General features: G+C 48.5%; 1 protein-coding gene across 2 annotated transcripts in view; it reads left to right on the forward strand.

The window, feature by feature from the left end:
• Positions 1-20,479, forward strand: part of LOC147439123 (uncharacterized) — a 107,486-nt gene that overhangs the window by 61,854 nt on the left and 25,153 nt on the right. For both annotated transcript variants that reach the window (XM_086484249.1, XM_086484250.1), the window contains 6 exons: positions 6,868-6,982; positions 7,266-7,471; positions 7,584-7,701; positions 8,650-8,817; positions 8,969-9,080; positions 9,189-9,274. In XM_086484249.1, the coding sequence (XP_086340375.1) occupies positions 6,868-6,982; positions 7,266-7,471; positions 7,584-7,701; positions 8,650-8,817; positions 8,969-9,080; positions 9,189-9,274 (805 nt within the window). The remainder of the gene's footprint in view (positions 1-6,867; positions 6,983-7,265; positions 7,472-7,583; positions 7,702-8,649; positions 8,818-8,968; positions 9,081-9,188; positions 9,275-20,479) is intronic.

Below are 20,479 nucleotides of genomic sequence, written 5' to 3' on the forward strand. Positions count from 1 at the left end.
AGGGTTTCAGGTGGATTCCCCAAGGACTGCAGTTCGGTTCTTGGGTTGTCAGGTTGGTTTGGACTTGTCCCCCGAGCAGCAGATTGCTCCTCTTCTCCTGTCCATCAGGAGAAAGCTGTTACATTGGAGCTCAGCACAACTTTCGCTGGCTGGTAGAGTAGTAGTTGCCAACCAGGTGTTGTTGGCGACTATGTGGTACATCACTTCTTGCTGGATCTTTTGGAGTTCTTGTATCAGCCAGGTAGAGAGGCTGATCAGGAACTTCCTTTGGTCAGCTCGTGACACTCAGATTGCCTGAGCCAAGGTGGCTTGTTCGGTCATCACACTTCCTTGTTCTCAGGGAGGGCTTGGGATCATTGATCCAACACAGCAGAGCAGAGCCCTTCTTGGGAAGTTCGTCGTCAGAGAACTTCTTCCAAGCGAGGAGCCCTGGAAGGAGTTCTTGCTACAGAGGCTTCGTGCCAGGGTGCCTCAGTCAGGATGCCCTTGGCAACCTTCGACCAGATGGATCTTTACAGAGTTGCGCCAAGTTGGTTTGAGCGGGAGACTGGAGGACGGCTTCGCTGTGAGTTTGCTTCGATCTTGGGAGCTCTTACGGCGTGGCCTAGAGCTGAGACAGCCGACGTGCACAGAGGAGCGCCTACGGCAGCCCCTCGTCTAGAACCCCATGGTTAGCACTCAGAGAGGCCACTTGGTTGGGAGTCGGCCTCATGTTTCTTGGGGTCCCATGGCAGCAGGTCCAGCGCGCTCTCTAGGTGACTGGCTAGAGTTCACAGGTTTGTCAGAGGAGGTGCAGGGTTTCCAGCTACAGGGCATGAGAGGGGTGCAGAGCATGTGTCAGGACATCTCAGAGTCAGTTCCAGGTGAGTGGCTCACGCCTCTCGAGCCAGTAGCACCCCGGTGGATGGGAGCCTTCACACGACTGGAGGTTCTCATTTCAGTTAGGGCCTGCTCAAAGATTGTCCTAGCCCTGTTCTTCGAGCTTTAGGGTGGGGGACGACTACAGCGAGTTGCAGTAGAGGCCCCGCAGGTAGCAGAGTGTTGTTTCCAGAGGATCCGAGTTGTGGGCATCTGTGGGAGGACTTGCGTCATAGACCCTGACCCAGCAGCTCTTGAGATTGGACACTGGAGGCTATGGGCTTGGGAGTGTTGTCCACTGGCACGAGTACAGTGGGATCCTGGTGAGTGGCTATGGAGGGACCCCTTCTGTTCTGCAGACTGGCCAGGAGTCCCCTTCTTTCAGTACACTGTTCGGCTTGGACGTCATATACTTGCAGCACAGAGAGAGGCCCGCCCCGCTGCAGCACGTCATTGGCAGGAGGAGGGCCTCACAGTCGAGTTCTTGGCAGCCTTTTGGCAGAGGCTGTGGGACTCCAGACAACCGAGGCGCGTCACTCTTTTTCAGTGGCTGGTTGCACACAGAGCCACAACAGTAGGGAGTTGGCTTGTGCATAGTGATCTCTCGGCCGCATGTGCAGCCTGTGACCAGTTGGTGGAGAGTCAGCGTCATTGTCTTTGGGACTGTCCCTCGGCCCAGCGGGTGTGGCTACAAGTTCTTCGGTTGATGCCTACTCTCTCCACGGTTCGACAGTACACTTGGGGGGCAGCGGCCTGGTCCACACTCACGGGCCCGGCACTTTAGTTTGAGCTATCTTCCACCAGCAGGATGATAGTGATGCAGGTGGGGTGACCTACACTTCAGCCTGCTACAGAGCTTACTCCACAGGAGTGGTGCAGTGAGAGAGAGGAGTGTTGGGAGCTCATCAGTGGCTTGACACTTTGGTTCATCTGGCGGGCCCGCTGTTTCCGCATATTTGAGGCTCGCCCTGTGCCACCAGCAGAGAGTGTTCGTGACTTTTGGCTAGAGCTGATCCATACTCTGGGAGGACAGCTTGAGGGACTACAGGGTAGCTCCGACCGCATGCGGGAGCACCGCGAGGCTTTCCTTCGACTCTGGCGCCCTGGGCCTTTCTACACCATAGTCGAGGGGGTGCTCAGATGGCACTACTGTCCACCTGTGTGGTTCTTCCCTCCTCCCATCTCTTGATTTAGCCTCATTGTATATATGCTGTTTTTTCATTGGGAGAGTCTCCCCATCATGCTTGTTGTAGCCCTCTCTTGCAGAGGTGGATGTAGCCCTATGGGCAGTTTTCATTAACTAATAGAAGGATCTTTTTCTCGGAAAAAAAAAACTTTGCATCCCCCAGCTTTTATCATGCTAATACTCCTTCAGTTCCCCAAAGCTTCTACAATTCAGCATCTGGCCCCATGCAGCAAGGGCCAAGACCACCTCGCCCCTCCAATAGGCCAATTTTGTGCTACAGGTGCGGGGAGTATGGACATTATCAGAGCAAATGTCCGTTGCCAGAAGGGTCCCCTCCTTGCCGACACTGCCCTGAAGCTAAGGATCACTGTAGTAAGGACTGCCCAAAACAACGTGCATCCACATCTGCAAGCACAAGCCAGAACCAACAGGAGTTTACATTCCCAAAGGTTAACCTCATCACAGTAAGCACCGTTCCAGAGGCACTGCCTTCCACTCTTGTAGTTGCCTCTCACGACGGGTTGAAGCAGGTGGAAGAGCCGGGTGGTGTGCTAACACAGGCACAGAGAGCTGCTCTTGGTCTCAGCCTCCTTGGCGGTCCAATTTTGTCATCTCCAGTCACACAAATGAGTCAAACTCCCTTAGTAGCTGACAAACCAGCAGGTAGTGCCAAGAGCCAACCTACCTCTCTTCTATCAAATATTGATGGTGCTTTCATGGAAGCAGTAGAGGACTTGCAGAAGATTAAGATACCAGAGCAAGGTCTGATCAAAAGAGAGAAGCCTACAGCAGAGTCTATCTTGAAAAACACCTTTCAGCAAGTGTTACTGTACGACATGCTTCGACTTGATGCAAATTTTTGAAGTGACACCCTTTCCATCATCCAGTCTCTGTATCCTGGTGCAGGGCCTAGTGGCGGGCACCTACTTGTGCAGCCCTTGGAGTCATACATTATTTCTTATCCAGCTGCTCCCCTCACCGACTACAAAAGTCCTCATCTCACTATGTCTATTCTTGGGCATCAATTCTCAGGCGTCATAGTGGATGGTAGATCTGGGATCAATGTGATTCCAGAATTTACTATGTTGGCCTTAGGTCTGCAACCTACCTGCCCTGCTTCATTCACTATTACATATGCAGACCAGAGGACAGTCTATCCTATGGGCATAGTAGAGAAGGTGCCACTGATGGTACAAGACTTCACATTTAGCTTGGATTTTGTGCTGGTCAGTCTTCCTTAGGTGGAGGGAGGATTTCCTTTGCTTATTGGTAGACATGGTTCCGGCATACTAAGGCACTTCATGATTGGGGAAACGACGCCATGTGGATACATACTCCTGGCTCACCCATGCAACCAATTCGGCTCGAAGGAGGTATGGATCTAGTGGTTCATCACAGCTCATTGTCAATACAGTCCAACCCCGACCCTGAGCAGCCCATCCCACCTGACAGGTCTGACGAAGATTTGCTGTAGTTGTTGGAAGCTACCACCTTGATGCCATGCTATGTGGTCTCTATTCAAACCCCACCTGTGCTGGTAACACTCTCTCTCCTAGCTCCTCAGGCAGACACAAGTGTCCCAAGCCCTACAACAAAAAGTGTGCCAGTCGAAGAAGGAAGTGTGTTAGTCCCTGATTCTCATGATTCAAGTGTTCCTTTGATGGAAGCCGTCGGCCTTGGTGAACCTATAACACATCATCGAAGGGGGAAGAAAATCACGCAGGTACTGAGCCATCAAATTCCTCGGCCTCCTTCCAAAACTCAAACCAAATTTACTTTGAACTTCCATCTGCAGCAGCCTCATCTGTCTCTTCGAGAAGTTTTATCGAAAGATCAGCTACATACGCTAAGTCTGTCAACATTAGCAGAGGCCGATCTGCCTTGTGATATTCCCATGGATATGGTGCATGAGGTTCTCAAGCTTTTTCCCAGTGACTTCTACACGCATTGGTCACGCTTTGGGGATGACAACCTTTCTTGCAGTAAAACCGGCTACAAGAACCTATTCACAACTTTCGAAAGATGCGACCATTGAGGCATGCAAAGAGCTACTTAGTACTAGTCATGTTGACTATGCAAGAAATAAAAAGCTCTGGGCCATTTTCAAGTACTACTTTTTGGTCAGAGCTGCTAAAGTAAGCAAGGGCAGATGTGACGTGCCTACTATATTTCTCGCACTGCGAAGGCCTATATTGCCTCATCCACACCATCCCGTGTGGCTTTCGTCAAATTCTATTTACCTCCTTACAGTCGCGGGCAGAAAGATTCAGAGTTGAGGTGCAATCCGTGCAATCTAGCTTTCAATGCTTTGCAGCTCCCATGTTGGCCTGGGTCATTAACATACCTGTTAGTCCCATGGATGTGGATGCGGATATGCGGCGTAAAAGCTCTAAGGCAAAAGGGAAAGATATTGAACAGACAATGGATCTACCTGGGAAGCCTAAGACAAAGAGGGCGAAGGTAGTGAAGGACACAGTAGAATCTTCAATATCACTGCCAATTTCGGAAAGCCAGCAGCTTCGAGTGAAGCAACCTGTTCGACGTTCCTCGCATACTCCCGCTAGTGGTTCAATGGTAAGTTCAGGCACTGCAGATAACACTATGCATGTCATAGTTGTGGCTTCTACAGTGTGTGTTCCTCTCGCTACTGCTGCTATTTTTACTCCTATCACAGCGACTAGCTTCCGAGCCCCAGTTGGAGTTGCTTCTTCTCCTATGCCTAGTCCTGCTGCAGCCACTGCAACCGTCTCTACGTCACTAGAGAGGCATGCTCCCAATCCACCACGAGCAGTGCCGCTTGCCACCCTAGTGCCACTAGCAGTACCATTTGCTAGCCCTCTTCCGCCTGACACTGCTACAGGACCTTCCACAGTGTCGGACTCGACATCACTTTTTCGCTTATTTGAGGATATACTGCGGGAGTCCATGCAAGCCATTGCCACCATTGAGCTTGGAGCAGAGCGGTTAGCAGCTAAACACCAGTGTCACGCAGCTACTTACGCAGCTATGGAGGGATCTCTGCGAGTTGCTGAGAGCGCCATCGCCGATCGGGATGCTACTATTTTCACACTCCAACAAGCCTTGAAGTTAAAGTCTCAAGTGATTAGTGACCTTCAAAATCAGATACAAGGATTTAGAGAACTGCTCTTACATGAAAATAGGGCAACCCAGCCTACGATGATGGGTATGGGGTATGGGTGAACTGGAGCAGGTACACCAGTGCAGAATGCAGCATCGGGTCCTTCTCAGCAATTCATGGGACTTTACCCACGGACTCCAGTTCAGTACTACAATCAACAACAGTATCCTCAGGGGTTTCAGTCGTCACCATTGCCTCAGATGCAAAATGTTACTTGCTATGACAGAATTACTAGAGCACACCGCCATGGCTGTGTTACTCGATGTACTCAGTACACTACAGGACAGGTGCTACCATCTGCCCAGTAGTAGGTGGCTGGTCCCTTCCCTGGGGGCCCCGTTACGGACAGGAGAGCTCACATACAGCAGGGCCCCACCATTGATTTGATGGCTCCACCTTCAGAGACTGATGCTTCGGGTGGTGTGGCGACTAATCTTTCTCTTGGGTGACTGGGCAGTTTTTTATAATGACAGTGATGTGCAGTAGTGGTTTCTTTGCGGTCGAGTAGCAGTTTTAGTTGTTTTTCTCACCGAGACGGTGAGCGGTCTTGTGGCGGGCAACCTGTAGCAGGCTACAGTGTCACTTTCATAGGACACATAGTTAGTACAATTGGTCTAGGCTGGCTCATACTAGGCGGACTCTCTTGGCTGGGCAGTGACGTGGCAGCAGGGAAACGGACGGTGGTCTAGTGGACATCGTGGCTAGGTCACCACCACTAAGTTTGGGGATAGATTTAGATGGATGACATTTATGAGCCGTCGGTGGCTCTTTATGGTTGTACATATGAGTAGCAGTTGTTGGGTCATCGGATCATCTTCTAGCTCTATGGTCCAGCATCGTCGTTAGGAGTAGCGAGTCTATACACACAACACTTCTTCACCATCCCTGCACATCTGAGCCTCGACACCCCATTGTACCTGTGAGTCCTGGGCTGGAGCTGAGTGTGCTGCCTCGCCAGAGTCTGTATCAGTTCTTTGAGATAGTCGAGTCATATGTCGTGGTCTGCTGCTGTTGTGTCTCTGCGAGCTCTGTGTTGTCTATTGTTCCTTTGTTTTCAGTTTGTTTTGAGTGAGATTGTCACGCACATTGCACTAAGGAGCACCCACTGTAGAGAGCACGACACACTATCTCCGCTACACCGTCTGGAATGTCAAGGAGCCTATAAGTAAGGAAAAGCCATCCAAATCATGGTCCAGACTCCATGGGCTGTATGATGCTGCATATTTAGCTGGCCGTAGAAGATGGCTCTGTTCGTGCCCAAAAGTCAGAGGAAATCCATCATCTTCCTCATCCTCATCCTCATCTTCATCATCCTCTGGGTGGTCATAGCGCCCTTTGCGAGATACCGCTCTCTTCTTTCTGCGGTCTTTGAATCTCATCTTCTTCCTCCTCCATGTCGCCCAAGTCCTCTCGTCGTAGTCAACTGCATCCCTGTGATGTTTTGCAAAAGCGCCCCTACAGGTATCCCAAGAATCGAATACATTGAGATGAGGGTCACCCTTGGCGGCCATTTTGGAAAAAGCTGGCTTTCAGCCCAAGAAATCTGGAAAAGACTTTGACTTTCGTTGATAGGTTTTTAGGCTAGGCTTAAAGGATTCAAATAGTCATCATGATTCATAACACTTGTTTTCTACACCCATGTTTAATGTTGGACTAAAGCCTTTTTTCCTGGTCACAATGGCAGTGTAATGAAGACCTTAATGTTTCTGGACCTGAAGAATGGAGGTTTCTTGATGAATGATAGTTATTTTACAAGCTTGGCCAAAAGGATGGGGTCAAGACTTCGCCGGCTGGAGCTGGTAAGAAATTTGTTCTGCTTGTCTTGAGGTGTGTACCGTAGTGAATTTAACACACCAGAGCACAGTGTAAGTGTATGGTGCTGAACAAATTGCTTTTAAGACTCCCAAGGTTGTCAGTGTTAACTAAGAAAGACATCTAGGCATAGCTGTTCAACTTAAAGATCAACCATAAGAATTGTAACTGCGTATTTGCTTTTTGTCTTTGGAAAGACGAGTAATTTTTTAATTTGTTCTATGATATGCTTTTAGCCCGCTCATTCATACCTCACTCTTGCGTGAGCAGGACTGCTGGCATCTAACTGATTCATCCTTGAAGTGCCTCCCAGAAAGCATAGAGGAGCTTGTTCTCTGTGGATGTGACCATCACAGCAACCAAATTCTTTCTAATGTATCTTGCCGTTTGAAGGGAAACCTGCGAATATTTGCATGGTCAGGTTTTGGAGGAACCGTTTCAGCAACAGGTTTTGAGGACTTGGCCCTGAATAACAGGTTTTGAGCGATATGTATACTAAACTTGATACACATGCTTATGTATATGAAGTATATAGGCGTATGGACAGGAGGGTCTTTGTTTTGAGTAAGTTTAACTTTGTCTTGGCAGGAGTTTAACTTCGTTCATGATTGATTGCGGGACCACTGTGGATATAAACCAAGCTGTGTGTACCGTAGCAAGAAACTGCCCGCTGTTGAGGGAGTTAAGTGCTTGTAATCTTACAACGGTAGGGGTTTTCTGATGCATAAACAAAAGCCCATCATTTTACGCCTAAAGCTTTGCATGCAGTGTGTAGGCATCCAACTTTTAAGTCCCAATGGCATCAATTCAAAGAAAAAGACTTTGTGAGCATCACATGTCTATAATACAATCGAGCATAGATTTTCTTAGTTGTAGTGTGTCTACTTCTAGCAAATTTTGTTGTTGATAGTCCTCGGTGACAAAGAAATGGCTATTTGAAGATAGATATGATAGGAATGTCAGCTTCTTCCCACGTTGCTATTTAGTGACAGGAGATGGTCGATTCCAACTTTTTACTTTTCATGTCTTTTTAACCTGTTCCTTGTCACTATGAGCTTACCAGCATGGAGGGTGCGCAAATACGTGCGTAGTGTTGTCTATCATTTTTACGCATAGCAGATTTTTAAAAATGGCTTTTGTACTTTTTTGTATGCCTTGTGTGTCATTCATGTTTCAAACATTAATGACAGAACAAAGTTTTCTGTTTGGCTTGTTAAAACCAGGAAATGTACAGGTTTAAGTAGCAAGGAGCCGATACTTGGATGATAGTTGCAACATTGATGAGAAAGATTACAAAATGAGGAGAATTTTGGAAACAGTACTGCATTAAGGTGCAAACAAAAATTTGAAAGAAAACATTATTCCATCAAGAGGGAAAATGAGTCAAGAAGCACCTTTTTACTGAGCATAACCATTAGTTAACTTTCGAAGTTGCACCCTGAGAAGATATATCAGAGTGTCTGGAGGTGCAAATACGAAAATAAATTTGGTTTTGTTGCCATTTTTTGCATTTCTAGTACCTGAAGTTTCCTGCATGGTTGTGAACTTTGTTTTTTCCCGTCTGGTGAGAGCGGATGAATGTTTCTGAATTATGAATGAATCCTTTTCAATTTTCAACTCGGTAGGCTTATGTCCAAACTTCTCTGTTCTGTAGGACACTTTGATTTTTATCTTTGAATGTGGAATTTCCCTGCAACGTTTTCGCCACAAGGAGCGGCAAAGTGGTAGTTTTCATATCAGTGATGCAGCTTTAACTTTGATAGCTGAGAAATGTCCTCTTCTCAAAGAGCTTCATCTTGTTGATAAGACCACGACGGATTCTGTGAGTACATTGATTTGTTCATCCAGGGCCCTTGTTTCATGTGTCCTGTATGCATACGCATAAAGTTAGTCTGCCTCCATGAGCAGTTTTCACATCTTAACTTGATCATTTAGGGGCTTGAGCTGGATTGTTCTTTTGGGCTTGTGGTCAGGTAGTGACCGATTTAGGACTTTTAAACCTAGCGGAGAGAGCATCCACCCTTCGAATTCTCAAGTTGAAGCCAACTCAGTGCTCTACAGCTTCTGAAGTTGCAATCATGCAATGTAAGTAATTAGTACCACATGCACATGCACACAGAGCCTAGGCATTGGAAGTACTTTAAAAAGGGTTGAGATTTGGTCGAAGGGACTTATTTCAATCTTGTGTCTCAGTGGCAAATTTTTGTGCAAACCTAAGTCATGTGGAGCTTAGCAACTTCAAACATCTTGGTGATCCGCCAGTTTATGAGCTGGTCCAGGTAAACCATCTATGCTCATTCAAGCGAATTGTGCGAAGGATTTTTGATTATTCAAAGCAAGATAACGACAAGGTCAGTATAATCAGGGGCTTGATGCTTCTGTATATTCAGGGGCTTCATGCTTTTAAGTAATGCTAATGGTTGTGAAGAGAAATTGTTGCCTTCAAGTGGGAAATTGTTTATCTGTGGTCTTCTGGTGAGGTGCTGTCTTTCATCATCATGTCTTGTTGACAATCGACAAGCAGGATAAACCTCAGCCTGCTCGGTTCTGGAGGACTTGAAGCATACACAAGTCCTTCTGAGGCACTCTTCTCTTGGATTGGATTTAATTGGCTTGAGCTCTCGGGGGAATCTCTGTTTAAATTTCAATATCACAGCCTTATTTAAAATTCTCTTATTTATGAAGTTTTAATGATTTACTGTATTCATTATGGGGATACTGCCTTTAATGGCCCACTTCTAGATTTGTGAAAGAATTAACAAGTGATAAAATCATGAGGCCTGCCTTGTGGAAACAAATCTTTCGAAGGAGACTCGTTGATAGGAGCATAGTGCTTGCATTATTGACCTTTTAATCGATGTACACGAGATCACAGCTCATAAAATTTGGGTTTTTGGTCAAAAATTAAAAGATTGGCCATGATTAAAACAAAACTTGTGAATTTTCTCCAGTCCAAATAAAGCTAAGATTTTGTAAATTTTCCCGGTGAAGGGCGCACTAACCCTGAGCCGTTACGACCAATATGAAAGCATTTCACCCCTTTTTTTCTTATTTTATTTATTTTGCATTTTTAAATTGAAATTTTTAGTTTTAAAGATTGAGTCATGGGTGGGCAAGTGTGAAGATAGACAAGGTAGGGTTGAGGGCTAGGCGGTGATGGCATAGAGTGGGGAGGAGGATCCGGGGCGGATAACATGGCGGGCATAGACTGCAGGTGGCATAGGGTGTTGGAAGCGATGGAAGGGGAGCAGAGCAGGCCAGTGGTGCAAATCTGAGGTGCTTTAGCCTGGGGGATAACACAGGAAGATTGAGGGCGCACGCGATGTTGATAAAGAGGGTGATGGGATGAGCTGCAGGTCTCTCTGCAGGATCAGAGGGCATAGCTGTAAAGTGCTGAGGTCAGAAATGGTAGAAACTAAGGATCCTGTCGATGACAAGGAGCCTCTGCACGGCATTCGCTGAGTGGAGATCTTGGCGATGGGGGGTAGCAGATCTCGGGCCGCAGGGCAGCACCAGGACGTTTGCAGGGGAGCATGGACAGACGAGCTAGAGGCGGAGGAGTGGGCAGCAGGCAGGGATGGTGTTGAAAATGGGTGGTGCACAACAAGGGCAGTGGAACAGGTTCTGATGCAGTGATTGTGTAGAAGAGAGCAGAGGTGACATGGGCACGCACATAGCAGGGTGTCGACAATGACAAATGGGGCAGTGGAGGATGCCGTGGGTAGCCGCTTTGGGGAGGAGCACGAGGAATAGGGTAAAGCATTGTGCCGTAGCAGGGGAGGGTGCTACGTGGCGAACACAGGCAGAGATGGTTGGAGCACTGCTGCGTGTAGGCAGCAAAGGAAGCGGACACACACAGTGACACAGGGAGAGGAATGGAGAGAGAAGCAAAACGCTTGGAAGGGGATCGTGCCATCCTGGAGAAGTACATGCGCGTGCGCGCGCGAGAGAGAGAAATGAAATGATATATTAACGTCTTCAAAAGGCCAAAATGACCTATGAGACCAAGCTGTTACAACATAGTGAATTTGATACCATGTCCGGAATCAAGAAGAACTGAAACAAAAATACAACTACTACAAGCTGGGATTGTATGGATGTGCCAGCTACTACAAAAGGTGCCCAGTACAATGTGTAGTACAATGAGAAAAGGGGGGGGGAAGATATGGTAGAGATCCATCCTCATCTGCACTCTGGACGTCGAGAAAGTATAGCTCGAATCCTCTGCTGTAGTCTCTGTCGATACTGTGTAGCTCCTCTCCTCAATCACGGTTGTCTAGATCTCCCTAGCTCCAATGCTCGGTCTATGAGAGTGCCAGTAGTGGTAGTATGAGTGCGGGTAAAGCTCTGCAATGGTGGCTGCTCCTCTGGGTGTCCAATATCTAGGATTCTAGTGTAAAGAAATCTGTAATCTGTCTCTGAGACTGTCTCTCTCCAGCCCTCCTCAGTAAAGTGGAGAGAGAGAGAGAGAGAGAGAGAGAGAGAGAGAGAGAGAGAGAGAGAGAGAGAGAGAGAGAGAAATGAAATGAAATGATATATTAACGTCTACAAAAGGCCAAAATGACCTATGAGACCAACTGATTACAATGATGAGTCTAGTACCAAGTCTGGGTACAAACAAAGAAAACTACAAACAACAAACTGAGATAGGAGTGCTACCGACTCCTATGGGTGGCTGGTAGGCTGAGCAATGGTATCATGCCACAAAGGTACAAAGTGGGGATAAGTGTCACCATGATATAATATAGCAGTAGCATGAAGCCTATCCTGATCGACACTCTAGGTGTCGTGCTAGGATCCTGTGGATCCTCTGCCGCAATCTCCGCCGGTGCTACGTGGCTCCCCTCCTCAGTCGCGGTCGTCTCGATCTCCCCAACTCTATAGCTCGGTCAATGAGAGTACCGCTGGTGTGTGTATGGGTGGGAGCCGAGCTCTATGATGGTGGTGTCCCCTCTGCCTCTGTGGTACTCAGACTGAAGAAATCTGAGATGCGTCTCTGTCTTTGCCCTCTCAATAGAGCGTCTCTATGTTTCTGTATCTCAAGTAGAAATAATCTGAGACATCTTTGATCCTGATATCTCATGACTCTATCTAGCGAGTCAAAACCATCTCTGAATAGACAATGAAAGCGTCCCCGTATCTCATAGTAGACTGTGCAGTGACATATGTAGTGAAACTCTGTCTCTGGCTCTGCATGGCATAACTGACATATCCTACTGTTTGCTGGTATGCCTCTGAATCTACCTGTCTCAACCCCAAGCTGATGTGAAGATGTGCGAATCTGGCCTATGGCACATCGTAACCCATGAGATAGATGTGTGTCCATGTAGCTGGGCCGTGTGACAAATCCATCTGTCGTGAGTTGGAGAAGATGCTCTCTATAGAAAGCCCTCTTCGTACCCAACTCATGTGATGGCTCTATCCATGTCCTCTTGCTATCAAGTTGGATAAGATCCTGCCGAATGAGCCTAGTAGTCTCCATCCGTGTAAGAGCCAAAGATGGTGCATCAAGAGAATACTGGAAAGGGGGCAGCCTGTCCATGTTGAAACCATGCCTCTGAAACCATGAGCTCATTTGTGCATACCAACATGATGTATCTCCTTGTAATGCTAGCTGTCTGGATGACTCAAGAGCAAGCCTAGCATACCTGTCCCTGGTGGTGTCCCATAAGCTGTGTACAAATGATATTGATCTGGTGAGTGCCTCAACCTCCATAGGTGTAGCCTGCTACAGTGTCACTTCACAGGACAGGCAGTTGGACAGTTAGCTACAGTTGGTCTGGTTCACACTGGACGGACCCTTTGGCTGGGAGTGACACGTGGCAGGGTACCTACGATGGTCTAGTGGACGTCGTGGCCAGGTCACCACCACCACTCAGTTTGGAGATAGACTTAGCTGGCTGGACATTTATGGGCCGTTGGTGGCTCCTATGGTTGTACATATCAGTAGTCGTTTTGGGATAGTTCTATCTTATCTTGCACGTAGTCGTCTAGAGAGTCTTACACAGAGCACTGCTTCACCATCCCTGCACATCTGAGCCTCGACACCCATTTGTACCTGTGAGTCCTGGGCTGGAGCGGAGTGTGCTGCCACGCCAGAGTCTGTACAAGGTTCTTGGAGCTAGTCGAGTCCACATGTTCTGGTCCACTGTTGTGTCTCTGTTGTTATCCATTGTTTCTGTGTTTCATTCTGTTTGAGAGAGTTTTCATTTGTTGAGTGAGATTGTCACGCACATTGCACTGGGGACACCCACACTGTAGAGAGCACGACACATTATCCGCGCTACAGGTGCTCTCACTTTGGCGATCACGGTGGGACCTCAACTGAAGTCTCACTCTGTTGAGTAGCTGGGTTCTTCGCTTCGCCTGTGCAGTCTAAGTCTCTCGCCTTGCTGGTCTGGTCCCCTCTCGCCCTGGTCCAGCTTGCCCTCGTCTCTGGTCTAGACCCCTCGACCCTGGTTTAGCTGGTCTAGTCACTTGTCTGGTCTAGACCCTGGTCTAGTCCTCCTCGTCCCTGGTCCAGCTGGTCTAGACACTTGTCTGGTCTAGTATGGTCTAGTAGAGTCTAGACCAGTCTTCGGCCAGTTCAAGGTTTCTTGCCCAAAGCTTGGTTGGCTTGGAGGTCACTGTATGACACATACAAGGAGGTCAGTTGAGCGTCAAAGCCCACTACTGAGCCCTCTGAAGTACTATCACAGAAGACGACCTTTGACACCTTGTAGAAATCCTTCAACCTCATCACCTATACCTCCACATATCACATCACCCATTCCTTCATCAGGTTCCCCATCTTCGCGATCACCTTCTCCGGAAAAGCTCTCTCCTATTCTTCTACAACAAGCTACTGTGCAACAGACTCAGCAAGAAATCATGGAGCCACTAGCTAGTGTTTTGGCCAAGGTGAACATCAAGTTCCCTACATTCAAAGGGCTGTCTTCAGAAGATGCTGACGACCATACAAGAAGATTTGTATCTCTCTGTAGGGGACGTGGGCTGAACAGAGAAGATGCTTACTTGGTACTATTTCCATCCACCCTGGATGGCCTAGCAGATAAATGGTACAGCCAATTTGCAGAGAACCATTTTGCAACTTGGGCAGCCTTAAGACAGCAGTTCTGTGCAGCTTTCAGGCCAGGTGACTACCAGGAGAAGGTGTTGGATGAGTTGGCCAACATGGTGCTCAAACCTGAGGAGACTTTTGCGGAGCTTATGACGAAAACTAAGTCGCTGGTGGCCAAGCTTCCCCAACAACCCGGTGAATTCATGATTAAAAAGTGGGTGGAGAAGGCGCTTCCCAAAACTTCTCAGCAAAAACTCCGAGAGAGTCTCCGACCCGATGCCACTCTCGACGAGTTCATCGCAGCTGCTACTAGAATAGAGGGAGCAAGGAAGCTCTTCAACAACTCTCTTCAAATAGATACTTTCTCTGTGTTCTCGGAAGGTAGTCCTACTGATCCTTTAACTTCTTTACGTAGGGAACTGGAAGCCCTAAAGCTACAACGAGCTCTTCAAGAGGAGAGGTCCTTCTCTCTTAGACAAGAGAAGCCTACACATAATGAGGCATTGGAACAGATTAAGTGCGAGTTAGAAGAGCTCAAGTGTCAGCAAGAGACTAAGGCTATGGTTTGGTGTAGCTCATGCCGCTCTCCAGGGCACCCACCACAGGAATGCCCCCTTCGGTTTTACTGCCACTTCTGTGAAAAAGCTGGACATGAGGATAAAGATTGTTACTACCTCAAGGGATTGCGTCAAATACAACAAAATCTTGGTCCTTCTCTCCAACAAGGGTTAGCACCTGCATCCAACATGGTCTCACCCTACGGCCATCAAAACCAGTTGCCTCCTCTGCTGACAACACCCCCTATGCAGCAAGGTATGCACAACAACTTTGCACCCCACAGTTTTTACCATGCCAGTACTCCCTCAGTTCCCCAAAGTTTCTACACCTCAGCCTCAAATTCCATGCAGCAACCACCTCGTCCCCCGTTTCGTCCTTCCAATCGGCCCATACTCTGCTACAGATGCGGAGAATATGGGCATTATCAGAGCAAGTGTCCTTTACCCGAGGGGTCCCCTCCTTGTCGTCATTGCCCTGATTCGAAGGATCACTACAGTAAAGATTGTCCCAAGCAAAGGGCATCCACGTCTTCAGGCTCGACTCAGAGCCAGCCCGAATTCACCTTTCCGAAGATAAATTTGATTACTGTGAACACCGTGCCTCAACCTTCACCTGCTACTCATGTGGTTAAGCCTCTGCAAGTGGAGGAGCCTACTGGTGTCCTTACTCGGGCACAAAGAGCAGCTCTTGGTCTTGGTCTCAGTCTACCCACAGGTCCACCTCGCCAGTCTCCACTTCCTCACTCTGGTCTACCTGACCCAAAGGACAAGTCCTTCCCAATTGCTCAGAGCAAACCAACTTCCTTGTTATCTGACATTGATGGAGCCTTCTTAGAAGCAGTGGCTGATTTGGAACAGATTAAGGTCACAAAAGGAGCCCAATTCGAAGGCGCCAAGCCCACAACAGAAGCCATCTTGAAAAATACTTTTCAGCAGGTGTCACTATACGACATGCTAAGGCTTGATGCTACACTTAGAAGTGACACCTTGTTAATCATTCAGTCTCTGTACCCGGGGGCTGGGCCTAGTGGCGGGCACCTCCCTGTACAGCCCTCAGAGTCCTATTTGATTTCCTATCCATCTGCTCCCCTCACCGATTATAAAAGTCCTCGCCTCACTGTATCTATTCTTGGGCACCAGCTATCCGGCGTCATCGTTGATGGAGGATCTGGAATCAATTTGATGCCCGAATTCACTATGATGGCCTTAGGTCTAAAGCCTACCCGACCTGCTCCTTTCATTGTTACATTGGCTGATCAGAGAACAGTCTACCCAGTGGGCATAGTCGACAAGGTGCCTCTGAAGGTACAAGATTTCACTTTTAACTTGGATTTTGTGGTAGTTAATCTTCCCCTGGTAGAGGGAGGTTATCCCTTGCTGATTGGTAGGCCATGGCTGCGACATACGAAAGCACTTCACGACTGGGGAACCGACGCCATGTGGATACACACTCCTGGCTCTCCTATGCAACAAATTCGTCTCGAAGGAGGTATGGATCCGGTTGTTCAGCATAGCTCTTTGTCAGTAGAGTCCAACCCTGACTTGGACCAGCCGGTCCCTCCCGATGGGTCCGATGAAGACTTACTGCAGTGGTTAGAAGCCACTTCTTTGATGCAATGCTATGTAGTCTCTCTTCAACCTTTGCCAACAGATTCACCCTATCCCCCTGATCCTACATCTGAAGCTACACCTGAGACCAAGAATCCCAGTCAGCCAAGTGAGCCAGAACCACGTGGACCAAGTGGACCAGTCTCAAGTGAGTCAGAACCAAGTGGACCGGTCTCTGGTGCCCATCCTTCAGAGGGTCCCTTGATGGAAACCGTCGGCCTGGGTGAGCCTATAACCCACCATAGAAGGGGAAAAAAGTCTCCCTTGCAAGAGTTGGCCAACACCCCAGCTCCCTCCTTAGCCTCTACTCCATCTGACTCTCCACCCATGCCGGAGCACTTTTGAGGTATCTGAGGATTTACCATTTGCAGAGCTTCCATCAGGTTGGTTGCAGGAAGAGTATGCTGATTTCAACATTGATCAGACGCCAGCTCATAATGTCCAAAGGCTAACAGAGGCGGCACAATCTTCTCCACCTGACGCAGCCTCGACCACTGCACCGCCTGACCCAGTCAGAGAGGTCAACCTAGGAGGCCCTGACAGCCATCAGCCCATCTTATTAGCCACTTGGTTATGGGATCACCCCGCTCTACTCGACCTGGTAATCTCCTTCGTGCGCTCTTTCAAAGATGTGTTTGCCTGGTCTTACCACGATTTAGAAGGAATCCCAGCAGAGCTAGGAGTCCACACAATTCCTCTGGTTGAGGGGGCTAAGCCGGTCAAAGGACGTGCTTACAAACTGAATCCCAAGTATGCAGAAGCAGTCAAAATCGAGTTGGAAAAGATGCAAGAAGCTGGTATTATTGTACCAGTAGAGCACTCAGAATGGTTGTCTCCTATGGTTATTGCCCCAAAGAAGCAGTCCAACAAAATTCGAGTTTGTGTCGACTATCGGGCTCTGAATAAGGTCACAATCCCGGATGGATTTCCGACACCTTTTACTAAGAGAGTCCTCGAAGATGTCGCTGGCCATGTACTGTATAGTTTTATGGACGGGTTCAGCGGCTACAATCAGTTAGGAATACATCCTGACGACCAAATCAAAACAACTTTTGTGACTCCCTGGGGTATTTTCATCTACACTAGGATGTCTTTTGGGCTTAAAAATGCACCGCCTTCTTTCAATCGCATAGTATATCTCATCTTTTGTCCTCTGCTTACTGATCACCTTCGCATATTCATGGATGACTTTTCCACCTTCTCGGGTGCTCAGTGTTCGACCCCAGTAGAAAATCTAAAGGAGCATCTTGCTCAGCTCTCTGCAGTCTTCCTCAGGTGCAGAGAGGCACGTTTGAAGCTCAATCCGAACAAATGTCATTTTTTGGTCACAGAGGGCACACTGTTGGGCCATGTGGTGTCTGCTCAAGGTTTGGCACCGGACCCAGAGAAGATAGTGGCCATCTTGAAGTTACCTCCTCCCATAAATCCCAAAGGTGTTCAGAGCTTTGTGGGCCACACCGGCTATCATCGCAGGTTCATACGTATGTATGCACAGGTGGCTCAACCATTGACCCGGCTCACCAGTGCTGCTGTTCCCTTCCGGTGGTCAACACTTGAGGCCGAAGCATTTGCATACCTCAAAAAACGTCTCACTGAAGCGCCTATTCTAGTTGCCCCAGATTGGGCCCTACCTTTTCATGTGCATACAGATGCCAGTCTGCTGGCTGCCCTACCCTCTCCTATCCTCCCCTCTCGCCCCTATCCAAACATCTCGCCCCTACCCTCTCCCGCACTTCTCTCGCCCCTATCCCCCTCTCGTCCTTATCCTCACCCCTCGCCCCCTACCCTCTCCTCTCCTCCCCTCTCGCCCCCTACCCTCTCCCAGCACCCTCTCGCCCTAACCGCCCTCTTTCGCCTGGTTCGAATTTACCCTACCTTAATTTACTCGCCCAGCCTAACGAGTTAGCCGGAGAAATCTAAATTGTCTGCATCCTGCTACTTTTCCATTGGCTACTCAGCGGCTTTGTTTGTCATCCTCTGTTTGTCATCAGACCTCACCTTGGCAGGGGTAGCAAGAAAAAGGTAGAGATGACGAGGAGAAAAGCTCGGGTTGAACAATCAGAGAGCGAGGCAGATGAAGTATCTGCAAGCGGCAGCAGCCATGACATAGATGACTTTACCTCCAGTGACCCAAGTGATGAAAGCTACAAAGCAGACTTAGCAGCATCTGAGGATTCAGATGTAAATTCAGAGTCAGGTGCTTCCAGTGATCCAGAGGAACAATCAAAGGTGGCTCAGAAAAAAGAAAAGCCGCAAATTATCGCTCATGAGATCAAGAGGCCTGCTTCTTCAAAAAATCGCACGGCATTTTCATTACATTTTCATATGCAGCAACCTCGACCATCTCTCAGTGAGGTGCTTTCGACTGCTCAGCTAAGGACTCTGGGTCTCACAGAATTGGCTGATGCAAATCTACCTGATACTATTCCAGCAGAACTGATACATCAAATGTTGAAAAACTTTCCAAAGGTCCGGGGCCACAAGCTAACAGCTACAAGGCTTGGCCATGCCATGGGTATGACCAACTTTCCAGCTGTGAAGTCTACTACTCGCACTTTCTCTTTGTTGCCCAAGGACGCGACAATTCAAGCATGTAAAGAGCTATTGAGCTCGGATCACCCAAATTATGAGCGAAACAGACGGCTTCTCGCAATCTTCAGGTATTACTTTCTGGCTTGGGATGCCAAAGAAGACAAGGTACAAACAGATATTCTCACTACATTCTCCCACTGCGACGGGCTATACTGTTTAATCCACACTATCCCATGTGGATTCCACCAAATTCTCTTCAGCTCTCTGCAGTCTAGGGCTAAAAGATTTCGGGCCCAAGTGCAGTCTGTGCAGTTAACTTTTAGATGTTTTGCGGCGCCTCTCTTGGCATGGATCATAAACATACCTATCAACATAAATGAAGTGGATGAGGAACAGGGAACCTCGAAAGGAAAAAGGAAACCTGTGAGCATGCAAGTAGACCCCACAGTCACCAAGAAAAAGAAGATCAAGGCGAAAGTGATGAAGGATACAGTGAAGTCTCTACTCTCCTTGCCAGTTTTTGAGAGACAGCAGACTAGGGTACATCTTCAGCGTCATACGTCCACTGCTACACCTGGTTCTGCTGTGCCGACACCAGTGTCTACTGCCGCTCCTCAAGTGAGGATGGTCACTTCACCCATACAGGATCCTCTTCCTTCTTCTCCCATCTTCACTCATACACCGGTCAACATATCACTCGCTCCACCTACAACAACAATCTCTGAAGCACCTTCTACACCGAGTGTCCCTACTTCTAGCTCGCCGGTTGTGCCACCATCTGCACCTACTTTTAGCTCGCCCGCAATGCCTCATGTGCGCCCTCCAGCATCACATCCATCTGAGGGATCTTCAGGTAGGACCGACTCCACTTCTCTGTTTCAGCTTTCAGAGAAGTTGCTTCAGGACTCCAGAGCTGCTATTGCCACCATCGAGCTAGGCGTGGAGCAGCTAGCTGCAACCCACCAGCATCACTCGGCCACATACGCAGCTATGGAGGGATCCCTGCGAGTTGCCGAGAGTGCCATCGCAGATCGAGATGCAACGATTTTTGCACTACAACAGGCATTGAAGATAAAGTCGAGAATCATTGATGACCTCAAAGCACAGGTGCAAGGATTTCAAGAAATGCTTATGTATGATAACAGGCCTACCCAGGCTACTGTGGGATATGGATGGACTAGGCCAGGGATACAGGTCCAGAGTCCAGCCACCTTTGCAGCGCCAGCAGGTCCCTCTCAGCCCTCTCAGCAGTTCATGGGACACTACCCAGCAGGTCCCTCTCAGCAATCTCAGCAGTTCATGGGACACTACCCAGCAGGTCCCTCTCAGCCCTCTCAGCAGTTCATGGGACACTACCCACAGCCCCAGGTCCAGTACTTCACTCAACAAGAGTCTCGGATCCCGATGCCACACATGCAGAGCCAGAGTGTTCCTTGCTGTGATGGTGCTACTGGTGCACACCGCCATGGTTGCGTTACTAGGCGTCCGGAGTTCACTTCAGGGCAGGTACTCCCATCCGCTGTGCAGCAGATGGCTGGTACAACCACAGGAAATCAAGGTATGCAAAGCACAGGACAGCAACCGCGTGGTTACACTATTGATCTGATGGCTCCTCCCGAGCCGGAAGCTTCTGGAGCAGCAGTGGGGACGACCCTTTCCCTTGGGTGACAGGACTGTGCTCTTACCTCATCTTTCATGGTACATATAGTTACTTTTCAGTTTCATTC

The sequence above is a fragment of the Adiantum capillus-veneris genome, chromosome 16 (genome assembly GCF_014529385.1).
Source record: "Adiantum capillus-veneris isolate H3 chromosome 16, ASM1452938v2, whole genome shotgun sequence".
Lineage (NCBI taxonomy): Eukaryota > Viridiplantae > Streptophyta > Polypodiopsida > Polypodiales > Pteridaceae > Adiantum > Adiantum capillus-veneris.